At 38.9% G+C, this 25703-nt stretch overlaps 1 protein-coding gene across 3 annotated transcripts in view; it reads right to left on the bottom strand.

Moving 5' to 3' along the window:
* Nucleotides 1–25703, bottom strand: part of man2c1 (mannosidase, alpha, class 2C, member 1) — a 113794-nt gene that overhangs the window by 53947 nt on the left and 34144 nt on the right. For 2 of the 3 annotated variants that reach the window (XM_045207824.1, XM_045207826.1), the window contains 7 exons: nt 24401–24493; nt 24144–24260; nt 23339–23434; nt 22349–22494; nt 15011–15134; nt 14350–14471; nt 9883–9983 (listed from right to left, as the gene is read on the bottom strand). In XM_045207824.1, the coding sequence (XP_045063759.1) occupies nt 9883–9983; nt 14350–14471; nt 15011–15134; nt 22349–22494; nt 23339–23434; nt 24144–24260; nt 24401–24493 (799 nt within the window). The remainder of the gene's footprint in view (nt 1–9882; nt 9984–14349; nt 14472–15010; nt 15135–22348; nt 22495–23338; nt 23435–24143; nt 24261–24400; nt 24494–25703) is intronic. The other variant, XM_045207825.1, reaches the window with a different exon arrangement.

Raw genomic sequence — 25703 nt, 5'->3', positions numbered from 1 at the left:
TAATATACAGCTGTTATATACCTTGATAATATCGTAGTGCTGTTATATACCTGGATAATATCGTAGTGCTGTTATATACCTTGATAATATCGTAGTGCTGTTATATACCTTGATAATATCGTAGTGCTGTTATATACCTTGATAATATCATAGTGCTGTTATATACCTTGATAATATCGTAGTGCTGTTATATACCTTGATAATATACAGCTGTTATATACCTTGATAATATCGTAGTGCTGTTATATACCTTGATAATATCGTAGTGCTGTTATATACCTTGATAATATACAGCTGTTATATACCTTGATAATATCGTAGTGCTGTTATATACCTTGATAATATCGTAGTGCTGTTATATACCTTGATAATATCGTAGTGCTGTTATATACCTTGATAATATACAGCTGTTATATACCTTGATAATATCGTAGTGCTGTTATATACCTTGATAATATCATAGTGCTGTTATATACCTTGATAATATCGTAGTGCTGTTATATACCTTGATAATATCGTAGTGCTGTTATATACCTTGATAATATCATAGTGCTGTTATATACCTTGATAATATCGTAGTGCTGTTATATACCTTGATAATATACAGCTGTTATATACCTTGATAATATCGTAGTGCTGTTATATACCTTGATAATATCGTAGTGCTGTTATATACCTTGATAATATACAGCTGTTATATACCTTGATAATATCGTAGTGCTGTTATATACCTTGATAATATCGTAGTGCTGTTATATACCTTGATAATATCGTAGTGCTGTTATATACCTTGATAATATCGTAGTGCTGTTATATACCTTGATAATATACAGCTGTTATATACCTTGATAATATCGTAGTGCTGTTATATACCTTGATAATATCGTAGTGCTGTTATATACCTTGATAATATCGTAGTGCTGTTATATACCTTGATAATATCGTAGTGGTTATATACCTTGATAATATCGTAGTGCTGTTATATACCTTGATAATATCGTAGTGCTGTTATATACCTTGATAATATACAGCTGTTATATACCTTGATAATATACAGCTGTTATATACCTTGATAATATCGTAGTGCTGTTATATACCTTGATAATATCGTAGTGCTGTTATATACCTTGATAATATCGTAGTGCTGTTATATACCTTGATAATATCGTAGTGCTGTCATATACCTTGATAATATACAGCTGTTATATACCTTGATAATATCGTAGTGCTGTTATATACCTTGATAATATCATAGTGCTGTTATATACCTTGATAATATACAGCTGTTATATACCTTGATAATATCGTAGTGCTGTTATATACCTTGATAATATCGTAGTGCTGTTATATACCTTGATAATATCGTAGTGCTGTTATATACCTTGATAATATACAGCTGTTATATACCTTGATAATATCGTAATGCTGTTATATACCTTGATAATATCATAGTGCTGTTATATACCTTGATAGTATCGTAGTCATGTTATATACCTTGATAGTATCGTAGTGCTGTTATATACCTTGATAATATCGTAGTGCTGTTATATACCTTGATAATATCGTAGTGCTGTTATATACCTTGATAATATCGTAATGCTGTTATATACCTTGATAATATCATAGTGCTGTTATATACCTTGATAGTATCGTAGTCATGTTATATACCTTGATAGTATCGTAGTGCTGTTATATACCTTGATAATATCGTAGTGCTGTTATATACCTTGATAATATCGTAGTGCTGTTATATACCTTGATAATATACAGCTGTTATATACCTTGATAATATCGTAGTGCTGTTATATACCTTGATAATATCGTAGTGCTGTTATATACCTTGATAGTATCGTAGTGCTGTTATATACCTTGATAGTATCGTAGTGCTGTTATATACCTTGATAATATCGTAGTGCTGTTATATACCCTGATAATATCGTAGTGCTGTTATATACCCTGATAATATCGTAGTGCTGTTATATACCTTGATAATATCGTAGTGCTGTTATATACCTTGATAATATCGTAGTGCTGTTATATACCTTGATAATATCGTAGTGCTGTTATATACCTTGATAATATCGTAGTGCTGTTATATACCTTGATAATATACAGCTGTTATATACCTTGATAATATCGTAGTGCTGTTATATACCTTGATAATATCGTAGTGCTGTTATATACCTTGATAATATCGTAGTGCTGTTATATACCTTGATAATATCGTAGTGGTTATATACCTTGATAATATCGTAGTGCTGTTATATACCTTGATAATATCGTAGTGCTGTTATATACCTTGATAATATACAGCTGTTATATACCTTGATAATATACAGCTGTTATATACCTTGATAATATCGTAGTGCTGTTATATACCTTGATAGTATCGTAGTGCTGTTATATACCTTGATAGTATCGTAGTGCTGTTATATACCTTGATAATATCGTAGTGCTGTTATATACCTTGATAATATCGTAGTGCTGTTATATACCTTGATAATATCGTAGTGCTGTTATATACCTTGATAATATCGTAGTGCTGTTATATACCTTGATAATATCGTAGTGGTTATATACCTTGATAATATCGTAGTGCTGTTATATACCTTGATAATATCGTAGTGCTGTTATATACCTTGATAATATACAGCTGTTATATACCTTGATAATATACAGCTGTTATATACCTTGATAATATCGTAGTGCTGTTATATACCTTGATAATATCGTAGTGCTGTTATATACCTTGATAGTATCGTAGTGCTGTTATATACCTTGATAGTATCGTAGTGCTGTTATATACCTTGATAATATCGTAGTGCTGTTATATACCTTGATAATATCGTAGTGCTGTTATATACCTTGATAATATCGTAGTGCTGTTATATACCCTGATAATATCGTAGTGCTGTTATATACCTTGATAATATCGTAGTGCTGTTATATACCTTGATAATATCGTAGTGCTGTTATATACCTTGATAATATACAGCTGTTATATACCTTGATAATATACAGCTGTTATATACCTTGATAATATCGTAGTGCTGTTATATACCTTGATAATATCGTAGTGCTGTTATATACCTTGATAATATCGTAGTGCTGTTATATACCCTGATAATATCGTAGTGCTGTTATATACCCTGATAATATCGTAGTGCTGTTATATACCTTGATAATATCGTAGTGCTGTTATATACCTTGATAATATCGTAGTGCTGTTATATACCTTGATAATATCGTAGTTCTGTTATATACCTTGATAATATCATAGTGCTGTTATATACCTTGATAATATACAGCTGTTATATACCTTGATAATATCGTAGTGCTGTTATATACCTTGATAATATCGTAGTGCTGTTATATACCTTGATAATATCGTAGTGCTGTTATATACCTTGATAATATACAGCTGTTATATACCTTGATAATATCGTAATGCTGTTATATACCTTGATAATATCATAGTGCTGTTATATACCTTGATAGTATCGTAGTGCTGTTATATACCTTGATAGTATCGTAGTGCTGTTATATACCTTGATAATATCGTAGTGCTGTTATATACCTTGATAATATCGTAGTGCTGTTATATACCTTGATAATATACAGCTGTTATATACCTTGATAATATCGTAGTGCTGTTATATACCTTGATAATATCGTAGTGCTGTTATATACCTTGATAGTATCGTAGTGCTGTTATATACCTTGATAGTATCGTAGTGCTGTTATATACCTTGATAATATCGTAGTGCTGTTATATACCCTGATAATATCGTAGTGCTGTTATATACCCTGATAATATCGTGAGTGCTGTTATATACCTTGATAATATCGTAGTGCTGTTATATACCTTGATAATATCGTAGTGCTGTTATATATCTTGATAATATCATAGTGCTGTTATATACCTTGATAATATACAGCTGTTATATACCTTGATAATATCGTAGTGCTGTTATATACCTTGATAATATTGTAGTGCTGTTATATACCTTGATAATATCGTAGTGCTGTTATATACCTTGATAATATACAGCTGTTATATACCTTGATAATATCGTAGTGCTGTTATATACCTTGATAATATCGTAGTGCTGTTATATACCTTGATAGTATCGTAGTGCTGTTATATACCTTGATAATATACAGCTGTTATATACCTTGATAATATCGTAGTGCTGTTATATACCTTGATAATATCGTAGTGCTGTTATATACCTTGATAATATCGTAGTGGTTATATACCTTGATAATATCGTAGTGCTGTTATATACCTTGATAATATCGTAGTGCTGTTATATACCTTGATAATATACAGCTGTTATATACCTTGATAATATACAGCTGTTATATACCTTGATAATATCGTAGTGCTGTTATATACCTTGATAATATCGTAGTGCTGTTATATACCTTGATAGTATCGTAGTGCTGTTATATACCTTGATAGTATCGTAGTGCTGTTATATACCTTGATAATATCGTAGTGCTGTTATATACCTTGATAATATCGTAGTGCTGTTATATACCTTGATAATATCGTAGTGCTGTTATATACCTTGATAGTATCGTAGTGCTGTTATATACCTTGATAGTATCGTAGTGCTGTTATATACCTTGATAATATCGTAGTGCTGTTATATACCTTGATAATATCGTAGTGCTGTTATATACCTTGATAATATACAGCTGTTATATACCTTGATAATATCGTAATGCTGTTATATACCTTGATAATATCATAGTGCTGTTATATACCTTGATAGTATCGTAGTCATGTTATATACCTTGATAGTATCGTAGTGCTGTTATATACCTTGATAATATCGTAGTGCTGTTATATACCTTGATAATATCGTAGTGCTGTTATATACCTTGATAATATACAGCTGTTATATACCTTGATAATATCGTAGTGCTGTTATATACCTTGATAATATCGTAGTGCTGTTATATACCTTGATAGTATCGTAGTGCTGTTATATACCTTGATAGTATCGTAGTGCTGTTATATACCTTGATAATATCGTAGTGCTGTTATATACCCTGATAATATCGTAGTGCTGTTATATACCCTGATAATATCGTAGTGCTGTTATATACCTTGATAATATCGTAGTGCTGTTATATACCTTGATAATATCGTAGTGCTGTTATATACCTTGATAATATCGTAGTGCTGTTATATATCTTGATAATATCATAGTGCTGTTATATACCTTGATAATATACAGCTGTTATATACCTTGATAATATCGTAGTGCTGTTATATACCTTGATAATATCGTTGTGCTGTTATATACCTTGATAATATCGTAGTGCTGTTATATACCTTGATAATATACAGCTGTTATATACCTTGATAATATCGTAGTGCTGTTATATACCTTGATAATATCGTAGTGCTGTTATATACCTTGATAGTATCGTAGTGCTGTTATATACCTTGATAATATACAGCTGTTATATACCTTGATAATATCGTAGTGCTGTTATATACCTTGATAATATCGTAGTGCTGTTATATACCTTGATAATATCGTAGTGGTTATATACCTTGATAATATCGTAGTGCTGTTATATACCTTGATAATATCGTAGTGCTGTTATATACCTTGATAATATACAGCTGTTATATACCTTGATAATATACAGCTGTTATATACCTTGATAATATCGTAGTGCTGTTATATACCTTGATAATATCGTAGTGCTGTTATATACCTTGATAGTATCGTAGTGCTGTTATATACCTTGATAGTATCGTAGTGCTGTTATATACCTTGATAATATCGTAGTGCTGTTATATACCTTGATAATATCGTAGTGCTGTTATATACCTTGATAATATCGTAGTGCTGTTATATACCCTGATAATATCGTAGTGCTGTTATATACCTTGATAATATCGTAGTGCTGTTATATACCTTGATAATATCGTAGTGCTGTTATATACCTTGATAATGTACAGCTGTTATATACCTTGATAATATACAGCTGTTATATACCTTGATAATATCGTAGTGCTGTTATATACCTTGATAATATCGTAGTGCTGTTATATACCTTGATAATATCGTAGTGCTGTTATATACCCTGATAATATCGTAGTGCTGTTATATACCCTGATAATATCGTAGTGCTGTTATATACCTTGATAATATCGTAGTGCTGTTATATACCTTGATAATATCGTAGTGCTGTTATATACCTTGATAATATCATAGTGCTGTTATATACCTTGATAATATCATAGTGCTGTTATATACCTTGATAATATACAGCTGTTATATACCTTGATAATATCGTAGTGCTGTTATATACCTTGATAATATCGTAGTGCTGTTATATACCCTGATAATATCGTAGTGCTGTTATATACCCTGATAATATCGTAGTGCTGTTATATACCCTGATAATATCGTAGTGCTGTTATATACCTTGATAATATCGTAGTGCTGTTATATACCTTGATAATATCGTAGTGCTGTTATATACCTTGATAATATCGTAGTGCTGTTATATATCTTGATAATATCATAGTGCTGTTATATACCTTGATAATATACAGCTGTTATATACCTTGATAATATCGTAGTGCTGTTATATACCTTGATAATATCGTAGTGCTGTTATATACCTTGATAATATCGTAGTGCTGTTATATACCTTGATAATATACAGCTGTTATATACCTTGATAATATCGTAGTGCTGTTATATACCTTGATAATATCGTAGTGCTGTTATATACCTTGATAGTATCGTAGTGCTGTTATATACCTTGATAGTATCGTAGTGCTGTTATATACCTTGATAATATCGTAGTGCTGTTATATACCTTGATAATATCGTAGTGCTGTTATATACCTTGATAATATCGTAGTGCTGTTATATACCCTGATAATATCGTAGTGCTGTTATATACCCTGATAATATCGTAGTGCTGTTATATACCTTGATAATATCGTAGTGCTGTTATATACCTTGATAATATCGTAGTGCTGTTATATACCTTGATAATATCGTAGTGCTGTTATATACCTTGATAATATCATAGTGCTGTTATATACCTTGATAATATACAGCTGTTATATACCTTGATAATATCGTAGTGCTGTTATATACCTTGATAATATCGTAGTGCTGTTATATACCTTGATAATATCGTAGTGCTGTTATATACCTTGATAATATACAGCTGTTATATACCTTGATAATATCGTAGTGCTGTTATATACCTTGATAATATCATAGTGCTGTTATATACCTTGATAATATACAGCTGTTATATACCTTGATAATATCGTAGTGCTGTTATATACCTTGATAATATCGTAGTGCTGTTATATACCTTGATAATATCGTAGTGCTGTTATATACCTTGATAATATACAGCTGTTATATACCTTGATAATATCGTAGGTGCTGTTATATACCTTGATAATATCGTAGTGCTGTTATATACCTTGATAATATCGTAGTGCTGTTATATACCTTGATAATATCGTAGTGCTGTTATATACCCTGATAATATCGTAGTGCTGTTATATACCTTGATAATATCGTAGTGCTGTTATATACCTTGATAATATACTGCTGTTATATACCTTGATAATATCGTAGTGCTGTTATATACCTTGATAATATCGTAGTGCTGTTATATACCTTGATAATATCGTAGTGCTGTTATATACCTTGATAATATACAGCTGTTATATACCTTGATAATATCGTAGTGCTGTTATATACCTTGATAATATCGTAGTGCTGTTATATACCTTGATAATATCGTAGTGCTGTTATATACCTTGATAGTATCGTAGTGCTGTTATATACCTTGATAATATCGTAGTGCTGTTATATACCTTGATAATATCGTAGTGCTGTTATATACCTTGATAATATCGTAGTGCTGTTATATACCTTGATAATATCGTAGTGCTGTTATATACCTTGATAATATACAGCTGTTATATACCTTGATAATATCGTAGTGCTGTTATATACCTTGATAATATCGTAGTGCTGTTATATACCCTGATAATATCGTAGTGCTGTTATATACCCTGATAATATCGTAGTGCTGTTATATACCTTGATAATATCGTAGTGCTGTTATATACCTTGATAATATCGTAGTGCTGTTATATACCTTGATAATATCGTAGTGCTGTTATATACCTTGATAATATCATAGTGCTGTTATATACCTTGATAATATACAGCTGTTATATACCTTGATAATATCGTAGTGCTGTTATATACCTTGATAATATCGTAGTGCTGTTATATACCTTGATAATATCGTAGTGCTGTTATATACCTTGATAATATACAGCTGTTATATACCTTGATAATATCGTAGTGCTGTTATATACCTTGATAATATCATAGTGCTGTTATATACCTTGATAATATACAGCTGTTATATACCTTGATAATATCGTAGTGCTGTTATATACCTTGATAATATCGTAGTGCTGTTATATACCTTGATAATATCGTAGTGCTGTTATATACCTTGATAATATACAGCTGTTATATACCTTGATAATATCGTAGTGCTGTTATATACCTTGATAATATCGTAGTGCTGTTATATACCTTGATAATATCGTAGTGCTGTTATATACCTTGATAATATCGTAGTGCTGTTATATACCCTGATAATATCGTAGTGCTGTTATATACCTTGATAATATCGTAGTGCTGTTATATACCTTGATAATATACTGCTGTTATATACCTTGATAATATCGTAGTGCTGTTATATACCTTGATAATATCGTAGTGCTGTTATATACCTTGATAATATCGTAGTGCTGTTATATACCTTGATAATATACAGCTGTTATATACCTTGATAATATCGTAGTGCTGTTATATACCTTGATAATATCGTAGTGCTGTTATATACCTTGATAATATCGTAGTGCTGTTATATACCTTGATAGTATCGTAGTGCTGTTATATACCCTGATAATATCGTAGTGCTGTCATATACCTTGATAATATCGTAGTGCTGTTATATACTTTGATAATATCGTAGTGCTGTTATATACCTTGATAATATCGTAGTGCTGTTATATACCCTGATAATATCGTAGTGCTGTTATATACCCTGATAATATCGTAGTGCTGTTATATACCTTGATAATATCGTAGTGCTGTTATATACCTTGATAATATCGTAGTGCTGTTATATACCTTGATAATATCGTAGTGCTGTTATATACCTTGATAATATCATAGTGCTGTTATATACCTTGATAATATACAGCTGTTATATACCTTGATAATATCGTAGTGCTGTTATATACCTTGATAATATCGTAGTGCTGTTATATACCTTGATAATATCGTAGTGCTGTTATATACCTTGATAATATACAGCTGTTATATACCTTGATAATATCGTAGTGCTGTTATATACCTTGATAATATCATAGTGCTGTTATATACCTTGATAATATACAGCTGTTATATACCTTGATAATATCGTAGTGCTGTTATATACCTTGATAATATCTTAGTGCTGTTATATACCTTGATAATATCGTAGTGCTGTTATATACCTTGATAATATCTTAGTGCTGTTATATACCTTGATAATATCGTAGTGCTGTTGTATACCTTGATAATATCTTAGTGCTGTTATATACCTTGATAATATCTTAGTGCTGTTATATACCTTGATAATATCGTAATGCTGTTATATACCTTGATAATATCTTAGTGCTGTTATATACCTTGATAATATCGTAATGCTGTTATATACCTTGATAATATCTTAGTGCTGTTATATACCCTGATAATATCGTAGTGCTGTTATATACCTTGATAATATCGTAGTGCTGTTATATACCTTGATAATATCGCAGTGCTTCCTCTACCACCATCTCTATACAGCTGCCAGGGATCACATCGTGGAACTGGTTCAGCAGCAGCAGCCTGAAACATAAAACACTAATTGTAGATAAGTTGAGTGTTGAGGGCCGAGGGAGATGGCAGGTCAGCGCAGGACAACAACGTATTTAGTTTGCCATTCATTTTTAGCTACCAGTGCAGCAATTTGGTTCCAAAAAAAAAAGACTATTTACATCATCACAAAAATGAAGAAATAAAAAATAATAAAGACTTTAGTTAGAAAACATGAATAGTTTAATAGTTCACTCAGTATGTACAACTCTGGTTCTAGACAGCCATGTTGGGATCAACAGCAATAACAGCTTCAATAACTGTGAGACCTGCTTTTCCTCCTCAGGACTAGTCTCACACAAACAAGGGAGGACGTCACTTCACCTAGTCTCACACAAACAAGGGGGGACGTCACTTCACCTAGTCTCACACAAACAAGGGGGACGTCACTTCACCTAGTCTCACACAAACAAGGGAGGACGTCACTTCACCTAGTCTCACACAAACAAGGGGGGACGTCACTTCACCTAGTCTCACACAAACAAGGGAGGACGTCACTTCACCTAGTCTCACACAAACAAGGGAGGACGTCACTTCACCTAGTCTCACACAAACAAGGGAGGACGTCACTTCACCTAGTCTCACACAAACAAGGGAGGACGTCACTTCACCTAGTCTCACACAAACAAGGGAGGACTTCACTTCACCTAGAAAACAGGTAACTTCAATTGCACATAAATAATATACCACATGACTAACCAACATTCAGGTAATTATACTGAACAAAAATATAAATGCAACATGTAAAGTGTTGGTCCCATATTTCATGAGCTGAAATAAAAGATCCCAGAAATGTTCCATATGCACAAAAAACGTATTTCTCTAAAATGTTGTGCCCAAATTTGTTTACATCCCTGTTAGTGAGCATTTCTCCTTTGCCAAGATAATCCATCCACCTGACAGGTGTGGCATATCAAGAAGCTGATTAAACAGCATGATCATTACACAGGTGCACCTTGTGCTGGGAACAATAAAAGGCCACTCTAAAATGTGCAGTTTTGTCACACAACACAATGCCACAGATGTCTCAAGTTTTGAGGGAGAGTGCAATTGGCATGCTGACTGCAGGAATGTCCACCAGAGCTGTTGCCAGAGAATTTAATGTTCATTTCTCTACCATAAGCCGCCTCCCAACGTCGTTTTAGAGAATTTGCCATTACGTCCAACCGGCCTCACAACTGCAGACCACATGTAACCAAGCCAGCCCAGGACCTCCACATCCGGCTTCTTCACCTGTGGGATCATCTGAGACCAGCTACCCGGACAGCTGATGAAACTGTTGGTTTGTACAACTGAAGAATTTCTGCACAAACTGTCAGAAACCGTCTCAGGGAAGCTCATCTGCGTGCTCGTCGTCCTCACCAGGGTCTTGACCTGACTGCAGTTTGGAGTCGTAACCGACTTCAGTGGGCAAATGCTCACCTTCGATGGCCACTGGCACGATGGAGGTGTGCTCTTCATGGATGAATCCCGGTTTCAACTGTACCGGGCAGATGGCAGACAGCGTGTATGGCGACATGTGGGCGAGCGTTTTGCTGACGTCAACATTGTGAACAGAGTGCCCCATGGCTCCATGTCGCAAAGATCTGTACACAATTCCTGGAAGCTGAAAATGTCCCAGTTCTTCCATGGCCTGCATACTCATCAGACATGTCACCCTTTGAGCATGTTTGGGATGCTCTGGATCGATGTGTACCACGGTGTGCTCCAGTTCCCGCCAATATCCAGCAACTTTGCACAGCCATTGAAGAGGAGTGGGACAACATTCTACAGGCCACAATCAACAGCCTGATCAACTCTATGTGAAGGGGATGTGTCGCGCTGCATGAGGCAAATGGTGGTCACACCAGATACTGACTGGTTGTCTAAACCATGCTCCTACCTTTTTTAAGGTATCTGTGACCAACAGATGCATATCTGTATTCCCAGTCATGTGAAACCCATAGATTAGGGCCTAATGAATTTATTTCAATTGACTGATTTCCTTATTGAATTGTACCTCAGTAAAATCTTTGAAATTATTGCATGTTGCGTTTACATTTTTGTTCAGTGTATATCCAACATTTCCAGATTGTAATAATTATGAAAAAGCCTTTTCGTTGGCATAATTCAATAGGAAAACAGGCTGTCTATTCCTGTATAAATGTGATGACGTTTACACAGAGCGTGCTGACGTCACCTTCCCTATAACCCCTGCATTCGACCGCTGCATCTGTTCACTTTTCGCAGTGGAGGGTACCAGGAAGTGTAAGCGTAAATGTTAGCTATACTTTGGCTGTAAACTTTAACAAAATAATACATTTGGACTAAACCTGTAACTGTGTCTGTGTGATTCTGTAACTGTGGTTAACCAGTAATGTAAACAAACTCTTACCAACAGAGCTAGTGTGGTCCGACTGGGGAACTCAGGGTCTCAGCTAGAATAGCAGAATGCACAAGGTGTAATTTTCTAATTTGGTTGTGCATCAGAGTTACTCAATTAGCCCAATTAGCCCATGTCAACTAATTATTTTTAGATTGGTAAGTTATTCTAGCGACCAGCCATCTAAACTTGCAGTAAGCATGGTCGTATTACAGATTGATCATTGATCATTGGCCCATTGATCATCAGTTATCAAACAACCCTACAGCAAAATGTGTAGAATTGCATGCAATTAGTTGTATAATTGCTAAATATTTTCTCCGCCCCATGGCAAAATGAGTAGAATTGCAGGAAATTAACTTTGTCGAATTGCAGGAAATAAAACATCAATTTTATTCTCTTCGCTGTCATGAGGGGGGCCGCTAAAATGTTTTGCTCGCAAGGTGTGGGGCGAGGGGGGAGGGAGGGGGGAGGGAGGGGGGATTACGCAGACCCACGAGCCACTGCGGCCCCTCATGATGAGTTCCGTTTTTTGGTGGCCCTCACCCCCATCGAAGGACCCCATCCCTGGTATAGCTGATACATTTTTTTATCAATGTTACCACGAGCAACCAGAATAGATCTGGTTCACCTGAGAGATGGAGAACTGCAGACATTTAGGAACAACAGGTCAGCATACAGGTGTTTAAAACCAGGTTAAGGAATGGTGAGAAATACCAGGTTAAGGAATGGTGAGAAATACCAGGTTAAGGAATGGTGTTTAAAACCAGGTTAAGGAATGGTGAGAAATACCAGGTTAAGGAATGGTGTTTAAAACCAGGTTAAGGAATGGTGAGAAATACCAGGTTAAGGAATGGTGAGAAATACCAGGTTAAGGAATGGTCTGTAATACCAGGTTAAGGAATGGTCTGTAATACCAGGTTAAGGAATGGTGAGAAATACCAGGTTAAGGAATGGTGAGAAATACCAGGTTAAGGAATGGTGTTTAAAACCAGGTTAAGGAATGGTGAGAAATACCAGGTTAAGGAATGGTGTTTAAAACCAGGTTAAGGAATGGTGAGAAATACCAGGTTAAGGAATGGTGAGAAATACCAGGTTAAGGAATGGTCTGTAATACCAGGTTAAGGAATGGTCTGTAATACCAGGTTAAGGAATGGTGAGAAATACCAGGTTAAGGAATGGTCTGAAATACCAGGTTAAGGAATGGTCTGTAATACCAGGTTAAGGAATGGTCTGTAATACCAGGTTAAGGAATGGTCTGTAATACCAGGTTAAGGAATGGTCTGTAATACCAGGTTAAGGAATGGTCTGTAATACCAGGTTAAGGAATGGTCTGTAATACCAGGTTAAGGAATGGTCTGTAATACCAGGTTAAGGAATGGTCTGTAATACCAGGTTAAGGAATGGTGTGAAATACCAGGTTAAGGAATGGTCTGTAATACCAGGTAAAGGAATGGTCTGTAATACCAGGTTAAGGAATGGTCTGTAATAACAGGTTAAGGAATGGTCTGTAATACCAGGTTAAGGAATGGTGTGAAATACCAGGTTAAGGAATGGTCTGTAATACCAGGTTAAGGAATGGTCTGTAATACCAGGTTAAGGAATGGTCTGTAATACCAGGTTAAGGAATGGTCTGTAATACCAGGTTAAGGAATGGTCTGTAATACCAGGTTAAGGAATGGTCTGTAATACCAGGTTAAGGAATGGTCTGTAATACCAGGTTAAGGAATGGTGTGAAATAATGAATGACATTGTGTGTGCGCGCGGGGTTTTGAAGAAAACTAGTCACAGTGCGATGTCGGGGCAGAGCCGGTTCCCCACAACAATAAAGAGCTCCGTTAGATTAATACTGTCGTTCCTTCACCTGATTCAACGCTATGGAAGTTTAGTTGCTAATTGTTCATTCTATTTTCTGGGGTATAATACGTCTGTTCATTTAGGGAACCCGTGTTGGTTGAAAATGTCTAGATCTTTGTGTGATGTGGCATTTACCTCCAGAGGATTTGCAGTGGTTGGGAGGGGTACTGGAAAGTCTTGTCCAGACACAGTGCCAAGCTGCTGGCCACCTCAACGTCATGGAGCAATGTCTCACACTGACGATTCCCTAGCTTGATCTGGAGACACACATGGGTTGGACAAGTGGCAGAGAAACTCTGTCATTAAAACACAATAATAGCAGTTATAACTACTATATATGTAAATGTAGACTGTGAGATGCTTAGCCCGGTCCCAGATGTTTGGCCCCACCCACAATACGGCACAAACAGCTCTGAGAGGCTTTGAGAAGCACCAGATTAGGCCCAGATTAGACCCAGATTAGGACCAGATTAGGACCAGATTAGGCCCAGATTAGGACCAGATTAGGCCCAGATTAGGACCAGATTAGGACCAGATTAGGACCAGATTAGGCCCCACCTGTGCCTGTGTGGTGTAGGTGTGTAGATTAGGCCCAGATTAGGACCAGATTAGGCCCCACCTGTGCCTGTGTGGTGTAGGTGTGTAGATTAGGCCCAGATTAGGCCCAGATTAGGACCAGATTAGGACCAGATTAGGCCCCAACTGTGCCTGTGTGGTGTAGGTGTGTAGATTAGGCCCAGATTAGGCCCAGATTAGGCCCAGATTAGGACCAGATTAGGACCAGATTAGGCCCCACCTGTGCCTGTGTGGTGTAGGTGCCATTGTGTAGTTCTAGAAACAGTTCTCCAGTCCAGGTACACAGCAGAGAGGAGTCCGCCTCAAGCTCAGAGAAGAGCCGGTCAGGGCTGGACATCTGGACCCTAGGGTTAGAAACAACAGTTACAGTCAATGATGTATATAAACATGTGTATCCATGGTTACAGTGTGATAAGAAACAAGTTACAGGCAATTACATAAGTGTTCATATGACGCAAATATAGCCATGTACAGTGCCTTCAGAAAGTATTCACAACCCTTGACTTCTTCCACATTTTTGTTGTGTTACAGCCTGAATTTAAAAATGATTAAATTGACATTTTGTGTCACTGATCTACACACAATAATAATTTATAATAATCATAATGTCAAAGTGGAATTTTGTTTGTTCAACATTTTAGAAATTAATACAAAATGAAAAGCTGAAATGTCTTGAGTCAATAAGTATTCAACCCCTTTGTTATGACAAGCACAATGAAGTTCAGGAGGAAGAATGTGCTTAACAAGTCACATAAAAAGTGTTCAATAATAGTGTTTAACATGATTTTTGAATGACTACCCCATCTCTTTACCCCACACATACAATTATCTGTAACGTCCCTCAATCGAGTAGTGAATTACAAGCACAGACCAGGGAGGTTCTTCCTAGCAAAGAAGGGCACCGATTAGTGTAAAAATAAAAATATCCCTTATAAATTATTAATTAGGCCTTGGATTGTGTATGAATACACCAAGTCACTACAAAGATACAGGCGTCCTTCCTAACTCAGTTGCCGGAGAGGAAGGAAACTGCTCAGGGATTTCACCATGAGGCCAATGGTGACTTTAAACCAGTTACAGAGTTTAATGGCTGTGATAGGAGAAAAACTGAGGATGGATCAACAACATTGTAGTTACTCCATAATACTAACCTAAATGACAGAGTGAAAAGAAGGGAGCCTGTAAAGAATAAAAAATATTCCAAGACATGAATCCTGTTGGCAACAAGGCACTAAAGTAATACTGCAATAAATGTGGAAAATAAATGAACTTTTTGTCCTGAATACAAAGCGTTATGTTTGGGGCAAATCCAACACAACACATCACTGAGTCCCACTCTCCAGATTTTCAAGCTGCATCATGTTATGGGTATGCTTGTAGTCGTTAAGGACTAGGGAGTTTTTTTAGGATAAAATTAAACGGAATACAGCTACAGTGAGGTGAAAAAAGTATTTGATCCCCTGCTGATTTTGTATGTTTGCCCACTGACAAAGAAATGATCAGTCTATAATTTTAATGGTAGGTTTATTTGAACAGTGAGAGACAGAATAACAACAAAAAAATCCAGAAGAACGCATGTCAAAAAAGTTATAAATTGATTTGCATTTTAATGAGGGAAATAAGTATTTGACCCCTCTGCAAAACATGATTTAGTACTTGGTGGCAAAACCCTTGTTGGCAATCAGAGGTCAGACGTTTCTTGTAGTTGGCCACCAGGTTTGCACACATCTCAGGAGGGATTTTGTCCCACTCCTCTTTGCAGATCTTCTCCAAGTCATTAAGGTTTCGAGGCTGACGTTTGGCAACTCGAACCTTCAGCTACCTCCACAGATTTTCTATGGGATTAAGGTCTGGAGACTGGCTAGGCCACTCCAGGACCTTAATGTGCTTCTTCTTGAGCCACTCCTTTGTTGCCTTGGCCGTGTGTTTTGGGTCATTGTCATGCTGGAATACCCATCCACGACCCATTTTCAATGGCCTGGCTGAGGGAAGGAGGTTCTCACCCAAGATTTGACGGTACATGGCCCCGTCCATCGTCCCTTTGATGCGGTGAAGTTGTCCTGTCCCCTTAGAAGAAAAACACCCCCAAAGCATAATGTTTCCACCTCCATGTTTGACAGTGGGGATGTTGTTCTTGGGGTCATAGGCAGCATTCCTCCTCCTCCAAACACGACGAGTTGAGTTGATGCCAAAGAGCTCGATTTTGGTCTCATCTGACCACAACATTTCACCCAGTTCTCCTCTGAATCATTCAGACGTTCATTGGCAAACTTCAGACGGGCCTGTATATGTGCTTTCTTGAGGAGGGGGACCTTGCGGGCGCTGCAGGATTTCAGTCCTTCACGGTGTAGTGTGTTACCAATTGTTTTCTTGGTGACTATGGTCCCAGCTGCCTTGAGATCATTGACAAGATCCTCCTGTGTAGTTCTGGGCTGATTCCTCACCATTCTCATGATCATTGCAACTCCAGGAGGTGAGATCTTGCATGGAGCCCCAGGCCGAGGGAGATTGACAGTTATTTTGTGTTTCTTCCATTTGCGAATAATCACACCAACTGTTGTCACCTTCTCACCAAGCTTCTTGGCGATGGTCTTGTAACCCATTCCAGCCTTGTGTAGGTCTAGAATCTTGTCCCTGACATCCTTGGAGAGCTCTTTGGTCTTGGCCATGGTGGAGAGTTTGGAATCTGATTGATTGATTGCTTCTGTGGACAGGTGTCTTTTATACAGGTAACAAGCTGAGATTAGGAGCACTCCCTTTAAGAGTGTGCTCCTAATCTCAGCTCGTTCTGTATAAAAGACACCTGGGAGCCAGAAATCTTTCTGATTGAGAGGGGTCAAATACTTATTTCCCCTCATTAAAATGCAAATCAATTAATAACATTTTTGACATGGGTTTTTCTGGATTTTTTTGTTGTTATTCTGTCTCTCACTGTTCAAATAAACCTAACATTTAAATTATAGACTTATAATTTCTTTGTCAGTGGGCAAACGTACAAAATCAGCAGGGGATCAAATACTTTTTTCCCTCACTGTATAAGCACAGGCAAAATCCTAGAGGAAAACATGGTTCAGTCGGCTTTCCAGAGAGATTAATTCACCTTTCAGCAGGACCATAACCTAAAACACAAGGCCAGATCTACACAGTTATGACATATATCGGCTTGCTAAGCTAGTTACAGTTTTGATTTAAATCGACTTGAAAATCTATACCAAGACTTGAAAATGGCTGTCTAGAAATGATCAACAACGAACTTGACAGACCTTGAAGAATTAAAAAAATAATAATGGGTAAATATTGTACAATCCAGGTGTGGAAAGCTCTTAGAGACTTACCCAGAAAGACTCACAGCTGTAATCGCTGCCAAAGGTGCTTCTAACAAGTATTAACTCAGGGGTGTGAATACTTAAATTTCAATACATTTGCAAAAATGTCTAAAAACATGTTTTCACCTTGTCATTATGGGGTATTGTGTGTAGATGGGTGAGGAAAAAAAAGATCTATTGAAGACTAGAACCGCTTTAAGCCAACGGCCACTGACGTTTTTTATTTTATTTTATTTTTTATCTGGCCAAAAATAAAGTTCTGTCCTCCTTCCCTTCACTACAACTGACTTCTCCTAAAGGTTTGTATTTTACACTGCTCACTTGTCAGAATTTTGAAATCACAAACAGAAATGTATTTAGAGCCTTTTTACCAGTTTATTTTCTCACATCTATTCCTAACTCAACCTGCCAAGGCAATGTGCTGTAGGACGTTGGTACCTTTCGTTTACTGGCCCATCACCTAGTGTAGTATTAGGGATGGGCATTTGAAATGATTTCACTATTCAAATAATATCATGATACAGTCTTCACACCCCTTGACAACAAAAATGTTGTGTTAAAGCCTGAATTTAAAATGGATTCAATTGAGATGTTGTGTCCCTGGCCTACACACCGTATTACCCCATAATGTTTTAGATTTCTTTTACAAATTAATAAAAAATTAAAAGCTGAAATGTCTTGAGTCAATAAGTATTCAACCCCTTTCTTATGGCAAGCCTAAGTAAGTTCAGGAGTAAAAATGTACTTTACAATTGAATTGAAATGAGGCCTAACTGAATGATAAGGAGGGTGAACAGGTTGATTTAATTTAGAAAGACAATCGTGTAATTATGAGTTTGATTTATGCCTTTTTATCAGCTGCAAATCATTTGACCGCGCGCCTTGTGGGTTGATACCATTCTCTTTTATGTTTTATTTACTGTAACTCTGTTACTAATCTAATGTATTGTGGGAAACCAAACCATGCTACGTGTTGCAGTAGGCCTTTAGAATAATGCAGAACATATCCTTGACTCTATCCAGGTTGAGGAGCGGGAAACAAATGATGCCAGTCAGCCTGCACAGCCGGCCCATCCAGACTACACCTAAACTACACCTAAACTACACATAAACTACACCCAAACTACACCCAAACTACACCCAAACTACACCCAAACTACACCCAAACTACACCCAAACTACACCCAAACTACACCTAAACTACACCTAAACTACACCCAAACTACACCCAAACTACACCCAAACTACACCTTAACTACCCCTAAACTACACCTAAACTACCCCTAAACTACACATAAACTACACCTTAACTACCCCTAAACTACCCCTAAACTACACCCAAACTAATTTCACACATAATAAGAGTTAGCCTATAGACAAGATTAAATTGAAAATAATCTGATGAGTGAAAATATTAGGACTATCAGTTGTCAAATTGTCCATGAAGAGACGGGCGCATCTTGTAATTGACAGATGCAGGGAAAGAAGCATCACTTTATCCAATCCTACTTCAGAGTCACATGCAGGTAAAACATTGTGATTTCTGCAGTTTCTATAAAACGTACCTTTGTCAAATAATTAAAAATTCAGGAGTTGCAGCTCTATTTCCAAATGTCACTTTTTCCAAGAATATCCGTGCATTCAGCACATGACCCCTCCCACGGCAGCATTGCTCTGGCTACTAAGCAAAGACTAGTAACATAATGACCTTAAAATATGCTATTTCTTTATGAAATATATTCCCATGAATATTTCTTTATGCAATTCATCCTTTACAATTGTTCAGGAATACGGTAAATAATGTCACCTGGCTGGTTCTGTTATTATTATTATCTCTTTGGTTTCTACTTTGTCAAAAGAAGCTGTAACTGGACTTTATTAATTACTATGACTCTATTACTAATCAAATCTACAAATAAAGTTGATCAAATGGATTCCACTGTAATGTTTTCATTGTCAAGGGAAACGAAAACAGGCTATAGGCCTACAATCAGGACTTTGTAGAATTATACAAAACATACTGTTTCCTTGACTCTACCTAAACAAATAACTATTGTTGTTATTTATCTTTATTGATTATATCTCCACTAATATTTATTCATGCAATGAATCCTTTATAATAGTTGATGCACTATCTATAAGGCATTGGAGTTTATGTCTACTGCACCTTGCGGGTTGCTAAAGGAGACGCCCGGCAACGTTCTCTGGCAGTTCTAGTGTTAACACATGTTTAATTCAGGCTGTAACAACAAAATGTGGAATAAGTCAAGAAGTATTAATACTTTCTGAAGGCGCTGTATGTCTGTCTACATCTGTCTCCTTAAGCTCTCTGGCATGTTGTCACAGTGTGAGGGAGGCTACGTGGTGTAGCTCTATGGCATGTTGTCACAGTGTGAGGGAGGCTACGTGGTGTAGCTCTATGGCATGTTGTCACAGTGTGAGGGAGGCTACGTTGTGTAGCTCTATGGCATGTTGTCACAGTGTGAGGGAGGCTACGTGGTGTAGCTCTACGGCATGTTGTCACAGTGTGAGGGAGGCTACGTGGTGTAGCTCTACGGCATGTTGTCACAGTGTGAGGGAGGCTACGTGGTGTAGCTCTATGGCATGTTGTCACAGTGTGAGGGAGGCTACGTTGTGTAGCTCTATGGCATGTTGTCACAGTGTGAGGGAGGCTACGTGGTGTAGCTCTATGGCATGTTGTCACAGTGTGAGGGAGGCTACGTGGTGTAGCTCTATGGCATGTTGTCACAGTGTGAGGGAGGCTACGTGGTGTAGCTCTATGGCATGTTGTCACAGTGTGAGGGAGGCTACGTGGTGTAGCTCTTATGGCATGTTGTCACAGTGTGAGGGAGGCTACGTGGTGTAGCTCTATGGCATGTTGTCAGTGTGAGGGAGGCTACGTGGTGTAGCTCTATGGCATGTTGTCACAGTGTGAGGGAGGCTACGTGGTGTAGCTCTATGGCATGTTGTCACAGTGTGAGGGAGGCTACGTGGTGTAGCTCTATGGCATGTTGTCACAGTGTGAGGGAGGCTACGTGGTGTAGCTCTATGGCATGTTGTCACAGTGTGAGGGAGGCTACGTGGTGTAGCTCTATGGCATGTTGTCACAGTGTGAGGGAGGCTACGTGGTGTAGCTCTATGGCATGTTGTCACAGTGTGAGGGAGGCTACGTGGTGTAGCTCTATGGCATGTTGTCACAGTGTGAGGGAGGCTACGTGGTGCTTCTGATCTGTGACATTTTAATGGTGATTTAATGGTCACTGTGACACACAATAAGGAGGTTTGAACGTTTCAAGGTATTCCAGCCAGTATTCCAGTAGGTTAATCCTCTGTGAATACTGACCATGGCCTGAGAACCCACATCATAGAGATCCCTCTGAGCAGGAAAATAAAGACAACTATCTTTATGACTTCCTTTCCTGTATTTGACTGTCTGATGTCTAGACCAGGGGGGTAGTTGGTTTAATTTGACTGTCTGATGTCTAGACCAGGGGGTAGTTGGTTTAATTTGACTGTCTGATGTCTAGACCAGGGGTAGTTGGTTTAATTTGACTGTCTGATGTCTAGACCAGGGGTAGTTGGTTTAATTTGACTGTCTGATGTCTAGACCAGGGGGTAGTTGGTTTAATTTGACTGTCTGATGTCTAGACCAGGGGGTAGTTGGTTTAATTTGACTGTCTGATGTCTAGACCAGGGGGTAGTTGGTTTAATTTGACTGTCTGATGTCTAGACCAGGGGGTAGTTGGTTTAATTTGACTGTCTGATGTCTAGACCAGGGGGCATGTGATTAATGTCCTGTGTGTGGTCCTGTGTGTGGTCCCGTGTGTGGTCCCGTGTGTGGTCCTGTGTGTGGTCCTGTGTGTGGTCCCGTGTGTGGTCCCGTGTGTGGTCCTGTGTGTGGTCCTGTGTGTGGTCCTGTGTGTGGTCCTGTGTGTGGTCCTGTGTGTGGTCCTGTGTGTGGTCCTGTGTGTGGTCCTGTGGGTGGTCCTGTGTGTTGTCCTGTGTGTGGTCCTGTGGGTGGTCCTGTGGGTGGTCCTGTGGGTGGTCCTGTGTGTTGTCCGGTGTGTGGTCCTGTGGGTGGTCCTGTGTGTGGTCCTGTGTGTGGTCCGGTGTGTGGTCCTGTGTGTGGTCCTGTGTGTGGTCCTGTGTGTGGTCCTGTGTGTGGTCCTGTGTGTGGTCCTGTGTGTGGTCCTGTGTGTGGTCCGGTGTGTGGTCCTGTGTGTGGTTCTGACCGGGGCAGTCCGTCTGTGTCCTGGACCCTGTCCAGTCTGTCCAACATCAGCTGGGTGGGCCCTCCTCCTCCGTCTCCAAAACCAAACAGTGCTGCGCTGTGATTGGCTCGTCCTTTGTCCTTGTTGTTCTTCACAGTGTTGACCAGCTGAGGAGGAAGGAGGAGGGGCTTCAGTACCCAGACCTAGTGCTCCTATAAGGGTCTGTTTACCAGACCTAGTGCTCCTATAAGGGTCTGTTTACCAGACCTAGTGCTCCTATAAGGGTCTGTTTACCAGACCTAGTGCTCCTATAAGGGTCTGTTTACCAGACCTAGTGCTCCTATAAGGGTCTGTTTACCAGACCTAGTGCTCCTATAAGGGTCTGTTTACAACCTTGCTCCTATAAGGGTCTGTTTACCAGACCTAGTGCTCCTATAAGGGTCTGTTTACCAGACCTAGTGCTCCTATAAGGGTCTGTTTACCAGACCTAGTGCTCCTATAAGGGTCTGTTTACCAGACCTAGTGCTCCTATAAGGGTCTGTTTACCAGACCTAGTGCTCCTATAAGGGTCTGTTTACAGACCTAGTGCTCCCTATAAGGGTCTGTTTACACCTTCTCTTGGTCTGTCTACCCTTCTCTATGGTCTGTTTGCAGACCTGAGTGCTCCCTATAGGCTTTCAACCTTGCTCCCTATAGGGTCTGTTTGCAACCTTGTGCTCCTATAAGGGTCTGTTTACCAGACCTAGTGCTCCTATAGGTGTGGGGTAGGTTGGTGGGGGTGGGGGGTGGGGGGGGGTGGGGATGGGGTTAGGGCAGGGGTTGGGATAGGGGGTGGGGGGGGTGGGGTTAGGGGGTGGGGTTAGGGGTTAGGTTAGGGGGGTAGGGGTAGGGTTAGGGGATAGGGGTTAGGGGGTAGGGGTTAGGGGTTAGGGGGTAGGGGTTGGGGGATAGGGGGTGGGGTAGGGGGTAGGGGTTAGGGGATAGGGGTAGGGGTTAGGGGTTGATACTCACGTCCTCTACCTTCCCCTTCATCTCATAAGAGTTCCCTGGGGGAAAGTGTGTCAGAACCTGAGAACCATCCAGACCCTCCCAGAAGAATGTGTTGTGCTGCAGAGAGAGAGAAGCCTGGGTTCATTTAAAGATACTGGAATACTTTATACTGGAATAATATTCTGTGGTTAACTCTAGATGGAGTTTGGATTGGAGTAGTACTTGTTGACCACAGTGCTACCTAATGGTTAGAAGAGGGAGGAGGCACTCACAGGGAAGGAAAAAGAGGGAGAGAGAGAGAGAGAGAGAGAGAGAGAGAGAGAGAGAGAGAGAGAGAGAGAGAGACAGAGAGACAGAGAGACAGAGAGAGAGAGAGAGAGAGAGAGAGCAGACAGAGAGAGACAGAGAGAGAGAGAGAGAGAGAGAGAGAGAGACAGAGAGACAGAGAGAGAGAGCAGAGAGAGAGAGAGAGAGAAGACAGAGAGAGAGAGAGAGAGAGAGAGAGAGAGAGAGAGAGAGAGAGAGAGAGACAGAGAGAGGCAAACTCACAGGGAAGGAAAAAGAGAGAGAGACAGAGAGGAGGAGAGAGAGAGACACAGAGAGAGGAGGAGAGGGAGAGAGGAGGAGAGAGACACAGAGAGGAGGAGAGAGAGAGACAGAGAGAGGAGGAGAGAGACACAGAGAGGAGGAGAGAGACACAGAGAGGAGAGAGACACAGAGAGGAGAGAGAGAGAGAGAGAGAGGAGGAGAGAGAGAGAGAGAGGAGAGGGAGAGAGGAGAGGAGAGAGAGAGGAGCGAGAGACAGAGAGAGAGAGAGCGAACTCACAGGGAAGATGTTGACGAGGTTCCAGCTGAGTTTCTGAGTCAGGAATCGTGTGATGCCTGAACCCTGCATCAACTGGGGTAGCTGGGCCGAGTAGCCAAACGTATCAGGCAGCCAGAACTAGACAGTCAAACAGACAACCTTAGAGATACCTTATCTGATATTCCAAACATACTCAAGCCACTTGATAGGAATGTGATGTATGAATGGGGAGGTATATATCTCCATTCAGATATTACATGACTGATGTTCTACTGTACCTCTTTGCAGTAGTTTCCAAACTCTTGCTTGAAGAATCGCTGTCCCTCAAGGAACTGTCTGACCATGGACTCACCTGACGGCAGATTTCCATCCTAATACAGACAAATAATGACTTTAATCTTAATATGACTTTAATAGGGCTGTCAAAGTGAATGCATTAACACCCCCTGAACCATCTATAGTTGGCAGCCGATGCGCTAGTTTGACAACCACTTTCCTAGCTAGCTCCTACTAGCTGTATGACTGAATGATGGAGAATGCTAGTAAGGGGCTTTTAAATGGCCAATTCAATTTCAAATCCCTCCCAGATGGCTCTCTGGATAAAACCAAATACATTTTCATCTACAGCGGCTTGCGAAAGTATTCACCCCCCTTGGAATTTTTCCTATTTTGTTGCCTTACAACCTGGAATTAAAATTGATTTTGGGGGGGTTTGCATCATTTGAATTACACAACATGCCTACCACTTTGAAGATGCAAAATACTTTTTATTGTGAAACAAACAAGAAATAAGACAAAAAAACAGAAAACTTGAGCGTGCATAACTATTCACCCCCCCAAAGTCAATACTTTGTAGAGCCACCTTTTTATTTTATTTAACCTTTATTTAACTAGGCAAGTCAGTTAAGAACAAATTCTTATTTCCAATGACGGCCTACACCGGCCAAACCCGGACGACGCTGGGCCAATTGTGCGCCGCCCTATGGGACTCCCAATCACGGCCGGTTGTGATACAGCCTGGAATCGAACCAGGGGTCTGTAGTGACGCTTCAAGCACTGAGATACAGTGCCTTAGACCACCGCGCCACTCGGGAGCCTGCTTTTGCAGCAATTACAGCTGCAAGTCTCTTGGGGTATGTCTCTATAAGCTTGGCACATCTAGCCACCAGGTTTTTGCCCATTATTCAAGGCAAAACTGCTCCAGCTCCTTCAAGTTGGATGGGTTCCGCTGGTGTACAGCAATCTTTAAGTCATACCACAGATTCTCAATTGGATTGAGGTCTGGGCTTTGACTAGGCCATTCCAAGACATTTAAATGTTTCCCCTTAAACCACTCGACTGTTGCTTTAGCAGTATGCTTAGGGTCATTATCCTGCTGGAAGGTGAACCTCCATCCCAGTCTCAAATCTATGGAAGACTGAAACAGGTTTCCCTCAAGAATTTCCCTATATTTAGCGCCATCCATCATTCCTTCAATTCTGACCAGTTTCCCAGTCCCTGCAGATGAAAAACATCCCCACCAGGCGGTGATGCAACCAGTCAGGATGCTCTCGATGGTGCAGCTGTAGAACTTTTTGAGGA

This window comes from Coregonus clupeaformis, chromosome 26, assembly GCF_020615455.1.
Source record: "Coregonus clupeaformis isolate EN_2021a chromosome 26, ASM2061545v1, whole genome shotgun sequence".
NCBI classification, from domain to species: domain Eukaryota; kingdom Metazoa; phylum Chordata; class Actinopteri; order Salmoniformes; family Salmonidae; genus Coregonus; species Coregonus clupeaformis.
The sequence above is the reverse complement of the archived record's forward strand: the minus strand, read 5'-3'. Positions and strand labels throughout refer to the sequence as shown.